This window comes from Silene latifolia, chromosome 6 (genome assembly GCF_048544455.1).
Source record: "Silene latifolia isolate original U9 population chromosome 6, ASM4854445v1, whole genome shotgun sequence".
Lineage (NCBI taxonomy): Eukaryota > Viridiplantae > Streptophyta > Magnoliopsida > Caryophyllales > Caryophyllaceae > Silene > Silene latifolia.
In genome coordinates this window covers 79,372,800-79,394,490 of record NC_133531.1, presented here as the reverse complement: position 1 = coordinate 79,394,490, position 21,691 = coordinate 79,372,800, and the positions used below count along the sequence as shown (strand labels likewise).

At 36.8% G+C, this 21,691-nt stretch overlaps 1 protein-coding gene and 1 pseudogene across 4 annotated transcripts; both read left to right on the top strand.

Moving 5' to 3' along the window:
- Positions 1–1,067: 1,067 nt before the first annotated feature.
- Positions 1,068–4,569, top strand: LOC141588265 (receptor-like cytoplasmic kinase 176; annotated as a pseudogene).
- Positions 4,570–10,654: 6,085 nt separating this feature from the next.
- On the top strand, positions 10,655–21,690 carry LOC141586913 (exosome complex component RRP45A-like). Of its 4 annotated transcripts, XR_012519653.1 has the most exons (12): positions 10,655–10,760; positions 11,121–11,265; positions 14,030–14,239; positions 14,907–15,002; positions 15,096–15,210; positions 15,934–16,014; positions 16,109–16,297; positions 17,384–17,579; positions 17,688–17,953; positions 18,638–18,696; positions 20,456–20,700; positions 21,408–21,690. XR_012519653.1 is itself a non-coding variant. In XM_074408321.1 (11 exons), exons 2-10 carry the CDS (start codon positions 11,129–11,131, stop codon positions 20,668–20,670), a joined length of 1,368 nt encoding a protein of 455 aa, XP_074264422.1. In that variant the 5' UTR covers positions 10,655–10,760; positions 11,121–11,128; the 3' UTR covers positions 20,671–20,700; positions 21,408–21,690. The 4 variants fall into 4 exon arrangements, 3 of the variants coding, with proteins under 3 accessions (XP_074264422.1, XP_074264420.1, XP_074264421.1); XM_074408321.1 differs by lacking the exon at positions 17,384–17,579; XM_074408319.1 differs by lacking the exon at positions 17,384–17,579 and having other exon boundaries at positions 21,392–21,690.
- Position 21,691: the final 1 nt, after the last annotated feature.

The window sequence follows — 21,691 nt, the reverse complement described above, 5'->3', positions numbered from 1 at the left end:
TCCTTCCATCTTAAAAGGCATGAAAGTCGACTAACTGTAGCTTAGGAATAGTATCTCCAATGAACAGTGCTTAGCAATAGTGATTCATCCTAGCCGTCCATCCTTTGCTGCCTCTAATCTCAGCCGCCCACAACACACATCCTTCACATTTCTTCCTTTCTCTTTACCTCCTACTCACACTTTCCCTTTTCCCTCTACACTTTCATCATTCCCTCTTCTCAATCGCCAAAGTCATTCATGTCCCAAATTGTTTCGATCCTTCACTCTAGATCCGTATAAAAACTTCACTCACCTTGGTAACCATTCCCATGATTTAAGTTATTGTTGTCTATGGTTTCGCGCTTTTCAGTGATTATTGGGCTCCTCGATCCCTTAACAAGTGATTTGTGCAGTTTGTAAACCAGTGCTGGTAGCGGAGGTGTGCCTTTTAGCATTCGACTACCGTCAGATATGCTGTAGTTGCAGGAGTCGAAACTGTTTTATGTACACCATTTCCTTCCCCTTCACTTCTGATCATTGTTTGTTCCATTTCTTTGTCGCATCTTGTGTGTTTACCTTCCTTAATTGGTAATTTGTGGGTTTATGTTCTCTTATTTTGCTTATCAGTTGTCTTACTTTATTTGATTTAGGTACTTCTGTATTATATGAAAAGATTTTATAGTTTATGTGATTATTTGTTTGATTTTTGTGTTTTGATTTCAGGCAATTCTGGATAAAATTTGGGGATTAGTACAAGTTAAAGAAGATGGGGAATTAGGAAAGGGAGTTGTGAGAGGTCACAAGCAAGACTTGTTGTAAGTATTAAACCCCTTGTCATCACTCCGTCTCATTCATTTAATTTGTTACTACTTCGTTTAATTTAGCAATCAATCATTTTAACTTGTTGTTGCATTAAATTCGTTTACGGATTAATGGGCCGTGTTATCAATGGGTGAATTGTATGCGATCTGTTTATCGCCAATTGATTTTAGAATATAATTATACTGTCGGTGTGTTTCTTTCCGGTTTCCAAATTGAATTATGCTATGAGCTTCAATTTCTGATAGTTCAAATTTGATTTGCTGTGAACTAAAGGCGGTATCAGTAGCCAAGCTAAATCTGAAAGACTTAAAAATATAAGATCAGAGGGTGAGATTTTGGAGTCCTCAAATTTGAACAACTTTTCCTACAATGATCTTAGTATTGCAACTCGGGAGTTCCGGCCTGATAGTGTGGTAGGTGAAGGTGGGTTTGGTAGTGTGTACAAAGGGTGGATTGATGAGCAGTATTTGGCCCCGACTAAGTCGGGCAATGGAATGATAGTTGCTGTCAAGCGACTTAATCCGGAAGGATTTCAAGGTCACAAAGAATGGTTGGTGAGTATCTTTTATGATCATTTGATTGTGACTATTATTTAACTTTGTTGACTAATGGGACAAAGCAAAACAATTTTGGGGGCCGACCGCCTTGCTAACCCCCTAGCTCCACCACTAAACCAAAATTAGTCACTAAGCTGCATACGCTTCGTGCATTGTGAAGCAGGATTTGTTCAATACAATTATCAACCTATCCTAACAAACATGGGTTATGCGGAATCTCATGTTAGGCTTTATACATTTGACCCACCCTGACTTGGGGGAGAGTGTTTGAGTACTAGGTAAAGTTGTTGACTAACATATGCCTAAGCACAACTTGACAAGTGATGAAGTATATATATTTCATGGTATATATTTTTGTTTACTCTTTTACGAGATTTAATCATGATTTCATTTTTCTCGAAAACTAAACAAGTTATGCCCCAACTAAAAATTTAGTCTAATAAAATCTTCATCCTTTATTAATAATTTCAGATTTTGGTTATGCTACGGTATAGTTTATAATTTTTTGGGGGGGTTGTTTTGAATCACAGAATGAAATTAACTACTTAGGCAACTAAGGCATCATAATTTCGTAAACCACATTGGGTATTGCTTAGAAGAAGAACATCGCCTCTTAATATATGAGTTCATGCCACGCAGTAGCTTGGAAAATCATCTATTCAAGAGTGAGTTTATTAGGCTTTTATCATTTCCATACTCTTCAAATTGAAGATCTTCCATTTGAAGTATCTAACTTGGAACAAAAATGGTGTACCAAACAGGATCCTCTCATTCCGAGCCTCTATCGTGGAATCTTCGGATTAAGATTGCTCTTGGTGCTACAAAGGGGCTTGCTTTCCTTCATAGCCCTGCAATTAAAGTCATTTACCGCGATTTTAAGCCCTTAAATATACTCCTTGATTCAGTAAGTCAAGCTCCAGTCTTTTAAGTTTACATGTTTTCAACAGCTCTTCAATTTCTTATCCTGGATTTCGATTGATAGTTTGTGTGTCACATAGGATTTTGACGCGAAGCTTTCTGATTTCGGGCTAGCGAAAGATGGGCCATTTGATGACAATAGCTATGTCTCTACTAGAGTCATGGGTACACATGGATATGCAGCTCCTGAATATCTTTCCACTGGTGAGATTCTGCTTTAACTGAGTTCTATTAAGCATTGCTGACCTAAAGTTTGATTTAAGTATGGTTCTGGAACTTGCCTGTACTTGACTCGGAACTTTTTCAAATCATGTAGGTCATCTCACCACCAAGAATGATGTTTACGGGTATGGAGTCGTTCTCCTCGAAATAATGACGGGAAGGCGCGTGCTCGACCCAAACCGGACCAGGAAGGATTTGTAACATTGGCTGTGATTACTATCTTAGAAAATTGTTAGATGCACTCATTCTTTATGTCTTTATTAACTATGATGATGATTAGCTTTGCTACAGTTCAATTTACTTATACTATAAAGTTTACCGGTGTGGGAATAAAACTTGATCTGATACTTTCTCCTCTTCTGAAACCTTATTCAGTAATATATTTTCATGTCACCATATAAAACCTTATGTTATCAATTATCGTCATTCGGTTGTACTATTCGCTAAATTAATAAGAATGGTCATTTATCATGTTTCAAATGAACAAATTTGCTACTTTAAGTTCATATTAAAAGTTCATATTAACTTAGAAGCTCTTAACCTCCTGAGTACATATTTGCTACTTTAAGTTTATATTAAAAGTTCAGCCTTCAATGTCGTTTAGGTATTTATCTCTTCCGTTTTTATCTATTCAAGCTTTATTTTACACTATCAATTCCTCCCTTTTACTCATTGATAAGAGTGTATAGTAATCGATAGTGCAGTCAATGGATGCAACGGACATGTGAATTTCATATTTTTCTTGATCCGTAACTAAACCAATAGAATAAGGTGTGTGATTTGTTCATCTGATTGTTTTATTTCAAAATGGTGACCAAGAAAATGATGTTTTTAAGGGTGACGTGGGTTATTTATGTAAAGATTTCAACTTTGTTAGTTTGATTATTGATAGTGGTATTAATCTTTCCACTTTCGTGTTACATAACCCTAAACCGCCGCTTCCGTTTGAGAGCTGACTATGCTGAAGTTCACTTAGCATTAAAGGAGAGTGGAGAGCGTCTCGCTGATGCAGATATCTAAAACCCGTACGGCAGTGTCATATCTAAAACCCATACGGCAGTGTCGTTGCTGCCAGGCATTTGAGTGGTCATCATCTAAGATTTGACTCATACTTCATCCTGTTATGTAATAGACGATCTGATGTATATGATGAGCTTAAGGTGATTGTTATGGTTTATGAGTTGCAAGTTACCACCCATGACCAACGTTTGCCGTGAACTTGCCATTTAATTCTCAAGGTTTTTGGTTCATAATATGTGTTCCATCCTTGTGGAAAGTTATTGTTATGATTTATCAGTTACAAGTTGCAGCATTATTTAGAACTTAAAAAGTGGTTATAATTTTGCAAGAAAATTTAACTTGAAAGATGTTTCTGGTCGACAGCAAAGCAGGAGCCATAGCTTGCATGCTATTATCCCTACTTCTCTTAGGGACATGGCCGGCGATTCTTACTCTGCTGGAGAGAAGAGGGAGGCTTCCTCAACATACCTATCTTGATTACTCCAATAAATTTGGTGTGTGTAGGTGATATATTGTTATGTGCAGATATCTTGGAGGACATCGAGGTCAGAGATTTGAACGTTGAGGAAACTAAAAAGGCTAGAACTGCAGAATCTATAATTGTAGTTGAAAACCAAAGGGCAATCAAGGTTTGTCATTCTTATCAAATTCTCGTACAGAAATATGCCGATGGTAATATGCTTCTGATCTTAGAAGTTAGAAGCAATGTTGTTAGTGACAGATTTGCCTCTGTGGAACACGTTTACACAAATTTAGAAGGGAACAGATCAAATCTGGTGCAGACATCATGGGCAATATTCTCTTATCAAAGCTGGACAAGTTAGTTGACCTGCACAAAAACACAGAACAGCAGACAGGCGACAGGCTTGTTACCTGCTTAAGAGATATGCTGATGCAATTCACTTTTAAGTAATTAATCTTTTAGTAAATCCTCAAAGGCTCAAGCTATTATTATTTCTGATACAATCGGGAACTGTTGAGCCGATCCCCAAAGAACGGGGCGAGACTATTGATCAATTCACAACTGGAAGATGGTGACTTTCCACAACAGGTGATCGCTTCTACTTCTACATAAACTCATCTTCTTCCAGTTTCTTTACTTCAAAACCGTCCTTTTAATACGAGAACCTAACAATGACATACTCTTGTTGTTCCAATGCTATGGCAGACCAAGGTACCACACTCACTTATGCATCTTTACTCTAATGTCGAAAACACATTATAGACCATTTATAAACAACCCATTTATTAGGAAATCACCTCGTCGACCAACTGATAACTGCTGCTACGACATATGAGAAATGTAAATAGTGTGACGAGTTATTATACTTGATCTTTTGAACTCCTATAGAAGCTTAAGAATTGGGAATCAACATGGTGAAATTTTAGACCGTAACATAATGCTAAAACGTGCTTGCTTTACTGCATACAGGAAATAAGTGGTGCATTCACGAAGAACTGCACCCTAAGTTACGGTAACTATCGCAACATTTTCCTGATATGGGCTCTGGGTGAGTTTCGTCGCCTCAAGGCAGGACCATCAGGCACACACTGACTTAATTTTGTCGTTAGTACCTCTCAGATGGTCTGCTACTCTTCAAGCTTCATATGTATGCCATTGTTATTGTATGACTAATATCATGTCCAAAATGTTCTTAGCAAGGAGTTATGTTGAAATGTCTGGGACACTTGCTATTTTGCTAACATGTGAGTATAGAATAAAGTTGGTATGGTCAGTTATATACTTCAATATTCATATGTCATAATACCTGACATTATCTACACTCTTTTGATTAGTGTTCACGCTCTCGTGTTTCAGTTAGAGAAGAAGTTGAAGACATGGATGAAAGGTGATGGAGAAATGAAGGACCTAGAGACGAAGGATCCAAAGATGAACAACGGGCGGACGCAGATGAAGAGGAGTTTTTAATTGTATTTTAGTTCAGTAACGCCTTAACCTGAAGTGCTTACTTCAAGTTGTAATTTATTTTCGAACCACCTTTTCTGACTATTGTAGGGACTCTCGCTTCAGGTTTACACATTTGTGATATCTTAATTATATTATTTACCAATGTGTAAATCTATTAAGTTTGTACGTATATTTTAAAAAAGAAAAATGGAAAGTAATTTACATGGAAAAAGTTTGTTCCATTAATTGTTAGTTTACAAGTCCACTTGAGTTTGTCAATTTAGTTTGTGAAAGTTTCAACAGTTACCAGTCTGCTAATTTTCGAAAGCCTACAAAGTTGCCAATAATGTTGGGTAAGATGGAAAGATGTGGGGTTTATTTTGCATTTTTTAACTAATTTATAACTAAGGCAAATACTTTATTGACATTTAAGTTTAATCAAATATTCATAATGCTAATGTTAAATGTGTCGTTGTTTGTAATGATGCACTTCTGAAAGTTCTGTCTATGAAACTTAAACCTCCAAGCTAACTGGGGTATGAATTAGCAAATGCCCAGCTTTCGCGAAATAAAGAATAGTTGCACTTTAATTCAATTAACACATCACAGATGTTATTTGTAGTACTAACCTATAGGTTAATAGACAAATTTGGAGGGTAATGTTTGAGAACAAAATACATAAAAATAATCCTCATAAGCAAATACATAGACGTGATATGTCATATACTACATTCAGCAGAAATAAATATATGTTATAAATCATTTTCACAAATTAAACACTAACATTAATACAATCGGAGATAAACGATAACATAACCCAACAGAATGTCGCGCCCGTTAGGACGCGGATAACCAACTAGTCTTATCTATATTAATACAAAAGACAATACTCAATCCTCAGCACGCCACGTCATTAATGCAACCCCCCCCCCCCCCCCCTTTTTGGAAATTCATGTTATGGTGGGACCCGTTAGTGTGCAATGCATTTATTTCTTCAGATCTCCGTCTTTTCAAACATGCAAAAAATTCCGTCTTGCAACAAATTCTATGAAATAATATTATGAAAAAATTCTATGAATTAATATTATGAAATAATTTTATACATTCCGTGTAAATAAAATTAATAATATATAAGCAGAATGAATTACAAATGGGAATAAATGAAATTGAATTACATAATTTTTAAAACAAAATTAAATAATAATAAAATTACATAATTACGAGAAGGAATTACATTTATTTACGGGATAGAACATAAAACGCAAATTAATTACATACATAATTTTTTAAAACTACATGGTACAATAATTTTTGTTTAAAAAATAAATCTTGACGGAGTATATACTTAGAGTATAAAATATTCATGTATTTTGGTTAATATTATTGTACCATGCAGCAACAACATGACAACATAATTTTTTAAAACTACATGGTACAAAAATTTTTGTTTAAAAAAGCAATCATGACGGAGTATTTAATTGGAATATAAAACTCGGCAACTTAACTATCAGCCGCGCACACCGAAAATGGTAGGTGACAATGATAGGTAACCGAGTTAATTTAGTCTTCAACTGCATTTAAAGCAAATTGTAATTTTTTTTGCTCTAAAAAAACAAATAAATTTTAATTTAATTTACAAGTGATTAAAATTTTTTAAAATTTTTTTATATAAATAATTCACATTTGTTGTAATAAATATTTTTTAATAATAACAACACGATAAGTTAACAATCGAAAAACTTTAAAATATATTGTTTTAAAAAAAAAATAATCCTCTCAGATCTGTATAGAAAGTCGTTCATCACCGAGGATTTATGTACTTGGAGCAAAAATTCTGGCAATTTTACTATCAGTCTCGCACTCCGAATTCGGAAGATGACAATGATAGGCTACCGAGTAATTTCTATTTCGACAAGTACGAATGATAGCCAACATTAATATCGTCATGATAAATACACTTGAACCGTCCAAACTTCAAATCAGAAACTGCATTAAAATCAGAGAATCAGTTTATTCTGAGATAATGGCATATGCAGTTTTAAAGGAGTGGAGTTGTGGGCTAATGGCAGTAGTGGGGAAGTTAGGGTTTAAAAAGAGGTTATCTTGGCTTATAAATAGGAGTGCAAACATCCAGAGTATCTCACACAAAACTTAACATTGCAAAGATAAACAAAACCTTGAGATAATGGCACACATCCAGAGTATTCCAATTTCGAGCATCACCAAAGAAACAGCGAGGACGGAGCAACTAACTGTTCGGGTAATGAGATTGTGGTACAGAAAGTCAGAGACAAAGCCTAATGACGTGAAAGGGGTAATGTCTTAACTGGTAATCATAAAGGTGATAGAGTGCATATTGCTCGACTAACACTTACTCCATCGGACGCCAATAGATTTCCGGTACGTTTCAGTAGAAGACAATTCTCCATCGGTGTTTGTTTTGCAATGACGATAAACAAGAGTCAAGGGCAGTCTTTATCTCAGGTTAGCATCTATCTTCCAAGACCAGTGTTTAGTCATGGCCAGCTTTATGTCGCACTTTCCAGGGTCACCCGAAAAGAAGGCTTGAAAATTCTAATTTGTGACTCAGATATGCGTACTTCTACTACGACTACTAATGTAGTGTATCATGAAATTTTTCAATTTTTAGAATAACTTGCATATGTTAAAAATGATTATTAGATTATATTTCTTTTATCCGGATGTAAAGTTTTTTATGTATACAATTTTTATTTACAAGAGTAGATTGCGTTATTTCCTCATAAACCGGTGCATGTGAACACGTGTTTGTAACAAATTTAAACATTAATTATGAAAATCGTTGATTTAGACCAACTACATAAGTACAATAGAAATGCAAAAAAAAAAAAATATACATCTAAAAACATTAATACCGGTCCAATTACATACCCGTACAATTTTACACGGGTTTAAAACTAGTGTTATTAAAAAATTAAAAAATTAAAAATCAGTCAAAATAAACCAATTAATCCCACCGCTCGCGCTAATACTTCTTCTCTATCAGTTCTGATGTCCCATTCCCATTAAAAAAACCCTAGCTAATTTAATCAACTGCATCTCCCATTTTTTTCAATGAAATCGACAAACCATCAATGTCATTGATCAATCTAATCGATTCAACAACTCATTAATCATTTAATTACTCGCTCATCAAAACAAAAATTGGGGATTCATTCATAGCAGGAGTCGATTCAATTGAAATTCATTCATAGCAATAATCGATTCAATTGGGATTCATTCATCTCCAGTTACAAATTAAGACAAAGGTTTGTTTATTCTTCATCATCAATTTATTTAGTTTCGTTGAACGACAAAGTACTACATATGTTATTACTGTCATACGGTGTTGAATTAGATTTTGATATAATTTGATATCAAGTACTATCTGATGAATTCGGGTTATTTGACTTATTTATTTGTATTTATAGAAGGATTATGCTGTTAATGTTGTTCTTGGGTTGGTGAGTCTATGTTGTTTACTGTAAGGTAATTATATGGTAGGGGATCATGTAGTTCGAATGATGATTCATGTTAATTGGCCGCAAATAATTTTGGGACTAAAGTTTTGTTGTTGTAGCCGTAGTTGTTGTAATTGACTAATTGTCATTTAGTAGGAATGGGAATTTGGGAAAGCTGATTGTCAACGATATCGCAATTTATAGGAAGTGCATAACTGCATACTGTTACTTGCTTGAATTCGGGTTGTACTTGTTGAAGTTGATTCTCAAATGTATTATGGATTTACGGAGTAGAATAGTTAGGAAGTGCATAAAGTTGTTGCTTTAACACGAGAGTACTACTTCATCAATTACAACTACTGGTTGAATGTGTTATTGTTGATGGATGATGGATTGGAATTAAGTAGTTTTCAATAAGGCTGCACCACCGAAATGCAACCATTTTGTGCACATGTTTAAGACAAAAAGTTAGCAAATGTGAAAAAGGTTTTAGTTAGTCTATGTTTGAAAACTTGAATGTTGTACTCTCAAATACTCGGGAAATTAGCCTCGCTCGTAATGGGACCGGGAGTAGGGAAATGTGGACGCCCTTTGCCCGACTACGAAGTGGCGGTAAAGGTAAGGGGATACGCCACTTAGATGACGTCACTCTTCGGTTTCTCATACGGCCCGGGGTAGTCATAATGTTATCTTCGCTATCCGACATCTGTATTTACGATGTTAATACGTTAGATAAATAAAAATCAACTTTTAATACAAAAAAATTAAAAATTACCCATTTAAATACAAATTTGACGGTCTAAACAAAATTAAAGTCTGAACCATGGACGGACAATGAATTACAAAGTCCGACCATGGTCAAGACGTTGAAACTCAATGTCCATGCCAGGTTCAGACGTCTAAAGCCAACGTCCATGGCTGGTTTTGACGTGAAGTTTGCACGTCCCCCCACCCCAGGCATCTATATTCAATGTCTAACACCCATACAGACCCCCACATTAATAGTTCATCATCCACCTAGACGACCAACTTCATCATCCCTACCCAACCCTCACGTTGAAACCCATCATTCTTCACCATCACAGACGTTGAAGATCAACGTCCATGACCCACACCAACAACACCACACAACAACAACAATGTCTGTCACCCTCATGCATTGATACGACATCAACAACAACAACACAAAACCGCGACAAAAACACCAACAACGACAACAACAGATAACAACTTCAACAACAACAAATAATTCGAAAACAATAATTCAAATAAACTAATTGGAATAAAAAAACTAAACTAATTCAAATAAATAACAAACTAATTCAATTAAACACAACAATAAGGGCAAACAATCATAATCTAATTAATCCTAAACTAATTAAAAAAACGAATTGCAAAAAGGGAGGGAGACTTGATCTTGGTGGTTCATTCGTTGTCAGGTGGGTAAGGGGATTCGACGACGGTGATGGTACGGTGGTAGTGACAGTGGCGGTGTGATGGTGCGATGGTAGTGGCAGACTGGCAGTAGCTGTGGCAGTTCGGATTTGGGGTTTTTGTTTTGAATCGGTAAAGAGAGGGAAGAGGGAGATAGAGAGATAGAGTGTTCAAGGGTAGTTTGGTCCTTTTTTTAAATTACGTCGACGATTGGTTATAAAACATAAAACATCGACGACGTTTTGTAATCCAGTAAACTAAGGAATCAGGTAGATTCCGGTCTGGGCCCTTCCATAAAATGCCCCTATATATCCGATTTCTTACATACTGAAATACGGTATTCACGAATAATATTCACAGAAGAAATACGAGCACAACCCAAATCGGACTCCAACTAAGAGAAGGAAAAGCTAAATCACGGTAATTACTTCAATCAAATTCACTAATTGCGTACTTTTTAACCCTATTCAATGTATTTCAGTATTGTTCTATGAAAATTTGCTTGTAATTTATCATGATTTTTTTGGAATACTGTGTTATAACTTAAATGGGCAATCCGATACCATGATTTTTCTTCTTTGATGGGGTGACTACATGTTATATGCTATTTCCGCCTCAGTCATTTGTTTACCTATTTTATTATTAGTGAAGTGGTATTTTAATTAAAGGGAAACAAATGATTGTGACGGAGGGGGTATATTATTATGCTAGTGAATTTCACAAAAAATCAGGTGGTATAAAGTTGGTGTCAGCTTATGTGTTGTAATTGGGTCTTTGCAGCCTGAGTAATGGAGCAGAGATTAGCAAATGCCTGGAATATGACTATAAATGAGAGGAATTTCATTGAGACTGCTTTGAAATCGGGCATTCGTGTTGATGATCGAGGTCTCATGGATTATCGTGATCTTACGATTGAGTTTGATGGGTAAGTAGTACTCTGATAATGAGGACTGAGGAGTCTTGTTTTTGAATTCAGCTGATTTTTAGTTAGCTGTTTCGAGTTAGGGTGTGTTTGAATGGACGGGATTGGAGGGAAAGGGAATGGAGTGGGACGAAGTGATATCGATTACGTTGCATGGTTAGAAAATAGAGGTGAAGGACTGAAGGAGAATGGAGGGAGTGGGTTTATCCATTTTTCGCTGCTTCTTGTCTAATCAAAATCTCTCCCGTATAGGAAATATTCGGAGGGAAACTCCCTTAATCCATTCCCGCTCCCCTCCCCTCCCCTCCCCTCCCTCACTTTCTCTTCCTCCCATTCCCTCATCAAATTCTACCAAGACACACCCTTAGGGTGTGTTTGGATTGAGGGATTTGGAAAGAAAAGAAAGGGAGGAAGAGTAGGGGATTTAAAATCCCTTGTTTGGATAGCAAATGAGGGTGGAGGGAAATGGAAGGGAAGAGATTTGGAGGGATTTAATTTCCCTTCTCGAAGCCTAATCAAAATCTCCCCACAATAGGCAAGATTTGGTGGTAAATTGTATCCAAACAACCACACTCCATTCCCCCTCCCCTTCCCTTCTCTCCCTTTCCCTTCCCTCTTTCTTCTTCCCCTCCCTTTCCCTCCACTTTTGCTATCCAAACACACCTTAGTGATTTGCCGAGTAGACTTGTAGAATGATCATCCAGTTACGAGGTTTTGCTAATACGAATAGTAATTCCAAGTAGATCACATTTTTGTAGCCTATCTTACTCATACTCGGGAATAAGTACATCATACCCAAGTTCCTTGGGATGAGTAAGACATGTGGACAGATTAGGACCCTGGGTACATGACATGTCTCCAAAACTGATTTAATTATTTCGTAGAAATATTTGGAGGATTTTGATGTGATGAAGACAGATCTAGGATACATAAGTCTTAATCATCAAACAACATGATAACTGCCTTGTTCAATAGTATTATCTCTACTTGTATCAGCCGAACATCCCTTTTGTTCTCTTCAAGGAGAAATGTTGATGGGTTGGAGTACTGCACAAATTCTATACCACTACCTTGAATGTTGTGTCAGACATGGGTATGGCGGATGACCCTAGATTCTAGAACTGTGGAGTGACTTGAGTCGGTGTAACCTAGTTTAGCTAGCTAGGAGGATACAACTCAAATCAAAAAGCGTTTGTGTTCTTTGTGTTACTTCCAACTATTACACTACGAATGATGGCTAACATATTTTTTTAACCTATTTGTTCTCTTTATGACATGGAGATTTGGTAAGTACAAGATTAAGATAAACGCTCCTTTAACACCAAAAAGAGGCTGGTGACTCAACAGAGTCAACACCCATTTGGAAACCGCGGTTTACTGAACACGGAGTTAACTGTCATCACCTCATTACTTGTTGCCATCTTCTTGGCCAGTCTTATCAGTTCTCAGGATCATTTTCTGCCACAGTTTCTCTTATTTTTCTTAATTAATTATCTGGACATATGAGGAAACAAAAACAAATTTGAAGATTCACAAGGAGCTGTTCTGCTCATGTCTGATTTCTAACAGAAACTGTATGACACTCTTATCATGTCTGAAATTCCTTAGTTTAGCCCACCTCCGTTTCATTTTTGCACCGCCCTTTACTGGTTTATCCTTTCTAATGTAGATCCGTATGTCAAGCATCTAAAGGAATGGGATTTTATCACACCTAAACAGCCATATTTGTTCCTTGGAGATTGCCGATGACTATAAAATCGGGACCTTTAAATTTATTATCGGTACAAAGATGGAGAGGCATTAACCCCTGCATCTTTCTAATAGAAATGTTTAATGGATCGTTGTCGGCCAGGAGTAGCGGACTCCTCACATAGTTATTTTGTTATTATCATCTGCGAATCACTGAATTAGTTTATAGCGGATTCACGGACACAACCTAAAGCACTTATATCATGCTTTCATGATGTCCTACTGGAATTTGTTGCTACAGCAAGTCAGGATCAAACCCTCAGTCATGATTGTCCTCTATTGAAAGACAACCTTCTTTCCCTTTTTCTGGTTTTCTGTAGCCTAAATCTTGATTATAGTACTCTTATTTTGGCAATATTAAGGACTTACACATCTAATGTATCTCCCATTTTCTTGAGTGTATAAAAACTCTGTTGATGAAAACAGGTAGTTGTGCATGGTACCATTTTAGCACACAAGTGTGTGCCCAAGGAATGGTTGAACACTTATTAAAAATTTCTCTAGGCATCGCTCTATTTATTTATACTCTCAGGTATAGCTTGATAGAAACCACGCTAGTTTTCATGGAGGTGTGTGCCTGAGAAATGCTTGGGTAGAAAAAAATGTGATTTTCTATGATGATCTTTTTTTGCCGTTCCCACCTTTCCTGCTTAACATGCCTTATTAAGTAGGCCTTAATTATTGGAGATGACACCACTGCTGTTGGAGTCCAATGAGTTAGAGAACATTTTGATGGTTGTAGTCTTGTAGAGGCAAATTATTCATGTTCTCAATTTGGCCTCGTCACTTGTACTTCCAGGTTCTAGACATTACGACATATAAGAAATTGCTATTATTATTTCCGTTTTTCTGACACTGATGTTTCTTTCTTTGAAGTGCCTATGACACACAGATTACATGTATAAATAATATAAATAACCATGTTATGTCTTAAAGTGATCATTTTTGTTATATTAATGTGTTAACATGATTAATTCACTGACTGAAACTCTTTTGTACCGCTATGATAAAATTGCAGAGAAGATGGTTATTCTTATGTGCAGCTTGGCGAGACAAAAGTTATGGGATTTGTTACTGCTCAGCTAGTTAAACCGTACAAGGACAGGCCAAATGAAGGATCACTAGCTATATACACAGAATTTTCTCCAATGGCTGATCCAACATTTGAAATTGGCCGTCTCGTAGAGTCTGCTGTGGAATTAGGGCGCATAATAGACCGTGGTCTGAGGTTCCTCCCCGTAATTTTCTTTCTTGCCCTGTTAATTCATTTGTCAATTGAAATTATGGATGCCATGTGAACCTGAAGATGTGTGACGATCTGAGTCTGAGAAAACGTTAGTCCAAAGACCATATAGCAATCAGACTTATACATCCATTATTTGATAGTCTAGTTCCTGACTTCCTCTAACGCTGATGTAACAGCTATTGCTTTGTTTCTTGTCCATCTGTTTATTTCTGAAGTTTTTTTTTTTACTTGTATTACATTGCAGTGAAGACTCTAAGGTTTGAGATGGTGCAATAACTATGGATTTTCAGATTTGTACAAATTTGACTCGTGGGGTTTTGTTTTCTCGTAGATGCTGTGAATTGTTGTTTAAGATAAGCTGTGAGTCTGACATCCCACTGGGACCAGTTGCAAGTGTTCTCACTTTTAACTACAGGGCGCTTTTCACAAATTGAGTTTTATTTTAAGGATGCTAGAATTGTTGGGTTGACATTTGTGCCTGGGTGCCTGACTTTTTGTTTGTTAAATGACATTGGGTGAATTCTGTAGATCAAACTGATAATCTTCTTGCACTTGAGCTTGTATTCTCGCTCTGTCAACTTTTCTATATCCTTTTTTTCCCTTTCTAATGTGCCGAGACACTCTGAATTTGTAAATTTGGAATCTGCAGGGAGAGTAGGGCAGTTGACACAGAATCTCTTTGTGTTCTTGCCGGAAACTTAGTATGGTCCATCAGGGTTGATCTTCACATATTGGATAATGGAGGGTATGCTTTGCTACTCTCAAGTTTCATACTGTGTATAAGATTCATGAGTCTGTTCTACCGTGTTTATAACCTTTTATCTGATGATGTAAACAGAAATCTAGTTGATGCTGCTAACACAGCTGCGTTGGCTGCTCTCATGACATTTCGAAGGCCTGAATGCACACTTGGGGGAGAGGATGGGATGGAAGTAAAAGTCCATTCACCAGAGGTACTGGAAACGTTTCATTTAATTTTTTCTTTTGCTAGTGTTGTTTTGTTATTCATATGTCTTTTTTACATGACTGTATTTTTTAGATGAAGTACGATAAAAACATTATAATATTAGATTGTAAAGCAATGGGCTTTGTTCGGATAGGAGCGGCGTAGGACCCAACGGTGGTATACTTCTCCCTCCCGGGTTTTAAGATATAAACATTATTAAGAAACCACTAATGCCACCCCTTAGCCTCCGAATCTTGAATACTACTGACTCTTAAAATTCTCTAGAGAGTGAGATATGCCTGAAAAGTTGCGTTATGCTCAGTCCAGATACACCAAAATACATAAGCATAACACATATCCATAAGAAGTACCTATAGTGATAAACACATCTAAAGTTAAGAAGTGTTAGACTCAACTATTCATGGAAAAATTTCTTTTATTTTAAATTTAAAAAGATTAAAGAAGTGTGACGTTAAATGAAGAGCCAGAGTAACAGAGGTGTTAATGTCATTGTACGGACTATGTTTATTGTCACCTTGCATTTATGTATTTATTTTACTCGCTTGCCTAAGTTAGTTGTTTGTAATTACTTGGATCATGTATTATTAAGATAAATGTCCAGCATGGACAAACTGACAAATATTTGTAGTTCTGCCATTGGGGCAAATGTTTGTGGTCACTTATTTTTTATTGCTTTAGCTTAATAAGTTCTACTCTTGGGTTCTGACAGGAGCAGGAACCTCTTCCATTGATAGTGCATCATCTTCCTATAGCAGTGACGTTTGCATTCATCACAGACAACAACATCGCGGTAGGTGATTACAATGCATTATTCTAATCTAGCTGGATGTGTTTTTATAGCATTCGGCCATGCACAATGTGGTGTAATACTGTCATTTGTACAGGTGATAGATCCATCTCACTTTGAGGAGGCCTTAGTAAAAGGAAGAATGATAGTAACGGTTAATGCAAATGAAGAAGTCTGTGCTATTCAAAAAGCTGGAGGAGTTGGTATCACTCCAACTGTTGTATTGACGTGTTTGCAAAATGCTGCTTTGAAAGCTGTGGATATAACATTAAAGCTTCAAAATGCTGTAAGATCCCGTTATAATGTTAATTTTTATGTGTTGGGGTAACAAATGAATCTTATGGTAGACAAAATAACTAAGAGGACAACCTCCCAAGAATATCTTGCAAATTGTCCCGATTTCATTCACTGGGGGAAATTGGTCACCATTGTTTCCTTGACCCTTAAATTTCCTGACAAGTACTTAACCCCTATGTCTCTCCCACTCTTCATGTTTGGGACCAAATCCATGTCCAACATAAGTCATATGACACAGAAGGTGGATATTGATGGTACCTGCCCTCACCCATTCACCCAACTATTTGAAACAGAACACGGGGTTCACTTGGCAAAAATAGAGGAAGAGACTAGTATGCATTGCGTTTTAAATGTTTATTAAATAGTATAGCCTTTTGCCCGAACACTTCTATTTTATTTAAAAGTTTCTAAATATTTTAAACTAATAATGTCGATTATATTTATGTTTAAAAAACGTTTTTCCTTACTCGTATTCTTATTTCTTGACGAAGTTCGTGTGTCTCCTAAAATTGTCATGGCGAGAGTGCCCTTTGGATAGGCACTCGTATCCTACACCTGAGTCCGAGTAACAAAGCTTAACCATAACCCAAGATATAACAACATGGAGTTGCCAAACTTAATTGCAAGGCAATTTTCCTCTATAGAAAGATTTTTGTGGGCTAAACATTTATCAGCACTGAATCCCATTTGAGAAGGTGATTGTAATCACCATTAGTCTATTTGATGTCCCTGACCATTAACATTCTTTTATAGATTTCTCTATTGCTTATGCTACAACGTCAGGATTCTTGAGAAGGAAAAAAATTATGCGAGTGATGTTTGACAACTAGGACAAATCATATAATTCTAATGTTTAGGAATATGGTCTTTATTTTCAAAAGATTTTTTCACCATAGACGCCCTAGGATTCCTCAAGGAGGGTGTTTCTTGTTTCCCACCATTTATAGCACAAAGGTCAAAGCCCACATTACATTGCAACAGTTACCCTGACTCAATACTTTAAAATCAGTGTAAGGATTCTCAATAATCCTGGAACACTGGAAGGAATAATGTGGACTTGTTGATGCTCCTTCAGAGTTATCACAGGAATTCAAAAGCCAGTATTGATGCCACATGAAGGTGTCCAAAAGGAAGCATCTTGTTAATGCAGAATTAGTTGGCCAACTGTCTTTCCAAAGCAGTGACTCAAATTATAGATATGGATTATCCTTGAATGTTTCTGAAAAAGAGAGGAAAAAACCAAGCCAGTGCAGACTTTTGGTCGTTTCTAAGTAAAGCTTTTCCCAACCATTATGTCCAACTTTTAGTTAATGCTTCTTTATCTCTGTGCTGCTTTTGGTGGGTTTCTAATTGATTTTTTTGATATGAATACACCATAGGTCGAGTCATTCAACAAAAAAAGATCTAATTGTAAAATTAAGCACCTGTCTGATCTGGAGGCCTTGGATATTGGGCTAGATGGGGAAATTAGGGAGCATGAAAGCCAGACTGTTTGTGTGAAAACTGAGCTAAGTCAGCAGATGCAAAATTTAGGATTGCAAATTGATAAATGTAATGACGTGGAGAATGAAGAACTGCCATCTAAAACTATGATTGATGCAAGTCACAACAAGAGTACTAGCTCCTGTGGAAAGCCGTTGTGTTGGTATGTGATTCTGTTTTTACAGTATTTGATGATACTCATCTTACAGTATTTGGGTGAAGCTTCATATTTTCATTTCTGATGTCAAAGATTCACTATTCTTTGGCTTTAGAATAAGATAAAATAAAGCAATCTGGCACACTAAACTTTATAAGGTTATATTTATGTACAGTCAGTCAATGCAATTGTTGACGCAAGTCCACGACTTTCATTATGGGTCACCCAGAAACAAGATCTCTATGGTAACACTGGGGTAAGAATGCGTACATCTGACTCCTCTTACCACGAGGCATCAGCGAAAGGCCTTGAGGTCATGAGTGCACTTTTCAACGAGGATAAATGTACAAAGACAATTGCCATGCATTTGATTCTTGAGTTTGTGCTCTTTGTGAAATAAGGTAACTTATATGTTGACATAGGTTTCCAGAGGAGATAAACTGACGTTCAGCCGTTTTAAATCAATTCATGTTTTATGATAAATAAGTAGATATATTGTGTTTACTTGTAAATATCTTTGTTCCAACTTCCAACTAGTTAGAGAAATCATGTGAAATACTTCAGTGATGAAATTTATGAAACAAATGAACAATTATGGATGCTTAATTAGTTATTCTCAGTTGATTTTTCTTAGTATATTCTTTACCCGATGTGGTACTTCCTGACAATTTATGTATCACTTTTTAACAGGGATCCATATTCAAAAGGCGTCGATTTAAAACTTTTAAAAGTTTCTCTCGCTACCCGAGGTAATTTTGTGCTAAAATCAAACCCCTTATCACTTTGCCTTTTTTGCCTTCTCTTTTTAGTTTCATTGCCCCATGGTTTCCCCTTTTCCCTATCAGCCAGTCTCTATGTTACTTTAACTCTTCAGGTTTGGGGCATGCATTTTTAGGACTTTACCCAAGTCTGACAAGACACTAAAGGATATGGGATTATGGGTATGTATATATTCTAACACCTGCCAATCCAACTCTTCTCTTAGCGGAGACATGTGACAGTCTGCATGTCTTGTATTACTCAGACACGCCGACACGTGTTGGTGTCCAACACGTGTTGGCGTGTCGGACACGGCTATTTGGGGTGAATTTTCCTATTTTGTGGTCTAAATTGAAGTGTCGAAGTGTCGTGTCGTGTCGGACACCGACACGTGTCTGACACGCGACACGGCAGTTAAGTGAAGTGTCGGAGTAACATAGCATGTCACACTTGAGCTGCTCTGAACCGTTTTGCTTACTGCCTCACCGAGCCAAGTGATCCTGAGGTGCGCGTTTTCAAACTAAGCACCTGATAACTAAATCACTAACCTTCCTTTTCCTATTTATTCTTCTCACCCAACAAACCACAGACCACCGCCTTGTGGCTACCGGCATCCCTAATGACTGTTAGCCAGCTATCCTAACCACCTATATCATTGGTCTTCACCTGCCTACTACTGCTTTGGCCATTGGCACCTGAAGCTTCCTCACAACAACTCGTTTCCCTTCCCAACCACCTCCAATGCCCTCACCTCCTCCCTTCTCAAGTTCTCAGCCTCGCCACTGCCTCACTCCACATTCCCGTTTCCTTCTCCCTCCTAAGCCCACTCTCTATTTGTGTCCATTTGGAATTTTTGATATTAAATTCTCATCCACTCTTCCACAATTACTCTTGCAAACATGAACATCACTGGAGAACTTATTCAGCATACTAGTCTAGCACTCTAGTGATATACACATTGTATGTAAATTCTAAATGTGGGGTAGCTCTGGTGGGGTGGTGGTAGTTAGAGACTTAGAGTGGCATTATTAACTTAATTATAGTTATCTTCTTCCTAATCTAAAGCCTACTAGCCCATTTTTTATACTCATCTTTGGAAGTGTGCCATGTTGACGGGAAGAAATATAAAGGGAAGGAGAGAGTATTATTTTAATAATCACATTTAGACAAGATGAACTGTTTTTTATAACCCTAGTTGTCCACCTTATATCATTTGATAATGAATCCCCTAGTTGTGCAAACTCAAGGTGGCTAATTAATTTGATGCGGGAGAATTTTTTTTTTTTTTTTCGGTTTTTTGGAATCCTTGCCCTTAAATTTGGTTTTAGGGTATATGAATGTGATCACGTTATGATAACATCTTTTCAGTGGAAGCAAAGACTCATTGTCATTTGGTTTTAGGGTATGGTGGAACATAGCATAATCTCTGCGCTTCTTAGCTAGTGTATTGTTGTAAATTTTAATAAGAGCATGGAATCAATAATATGTTTAGAACAGTCAATTATAGATGACATGTAACCTGGCCTATTTGAGGACATGATTAGATCTGGTAAGAAAATCTAATATATTGAGGTTTTCGTGAATAAGTATCTGTCACCTATATTTTCATGCTTCTTTCAGTAATAAAGCGCACCTAGAAATTAGTTAGCAGCATAGATTGTTAATGGCCTTGCCTTTTTCAACTTCCTTCTATTCTGAATAGGACTGTTCTGTTCCATATTGATAGTTGCATTACTTTACGTTCTGAAGGTAAATTGGCGTTCAAGGAAGAAAGTGAACAAAATTCTGAAAGGCGTCTGTTGGAGGGAAATTCTGGTGAAGCAATTGAGAAGAAGATCCCTTTACAAGTGTTAGTTCGTCATTCTGATGTGGGATCTCATACTAACCGGGTTAAGACTCTTAAAGATGCGGTAAAACCGAGAAATAAGAGGAAGAAGTTGCCTTCTACTGTCACCACAAGTTAGATAGACGTGGTGCATGGCTCAGTCCTGCAGGTATCTGTCTTTCCTTAAACATGAGTGTGAATTCTGATTTATATGCAGTTTCTTGGTTGTTTGCTTGCACTGATGTCACTTTAAAGTTGGTCTGATTGGCTTCGGAAGGTTGCTGTAGCTAATAATTAGAAAGGTAGCGTAATTGACAGTCTATTGTCGTATACCAGATTAAGATTGTCTTTCTTATGAACCTGGTTGGTGAAGATGCAACTTTGTAGAAAAACTTAGTTGCTAAGGAATCATTCTTCAGGGATGTATTTGCCTCTCCCTTGCTATATCTGTTTTCTGTTGTTTCACTTCTTAAGCATACTTTTACGGAAAATATTAACCTAGTGAGGTAGGGGGTTGGAATGTAGGATGTGCGCAATCTCAGAGGGGTTATTTTCGGATGACACATAATAAAATTGGATCGTGAACTTCACTATAACGACTGTCAATTTAGTGATCAAAGTACCAAACCAGAAGATTAAAGCGATGATATCGTCATTTATATGGTCACATATCATCAATTTCCTGTTAGTTGAGCATGGTCTTTTTTTTTTTTTTTTCCTTGAACCTCAACTTCCTGTGAGTTGTGGCAGCTTTATATCTCTCTTTTATTTTTCCTTGAGCCTCAACTTCCTGCGAGTTCAGGATGATTCGAAAGATATTTGCTTTGCAGAACATATCTGATTACGCATTCTAATAACAGAATCGAATCACTACAGAGTGCAAACTCCCTAGTAAGAATTTATGATCATATCTTTACACCTGATGAGAACCAAGCTCTACGATGTTGGAGGTAGAGAGATGCGGGACGGCAATTGCTAAAGACATCTTTTGCTAATGTTAGCTAAGATGGGAGTGACCTATGAATCAAAATGTAAAGCTGTAGAAAGTTTCTTGAGCGTTATGTACTCTAATCAGTATTTGTAGATAATCTAAATCCGAGTCGTGTTACATCTTTGAACATCTCGTATTAATGCAAAATCGAACTTTTTTGTTGTTGATT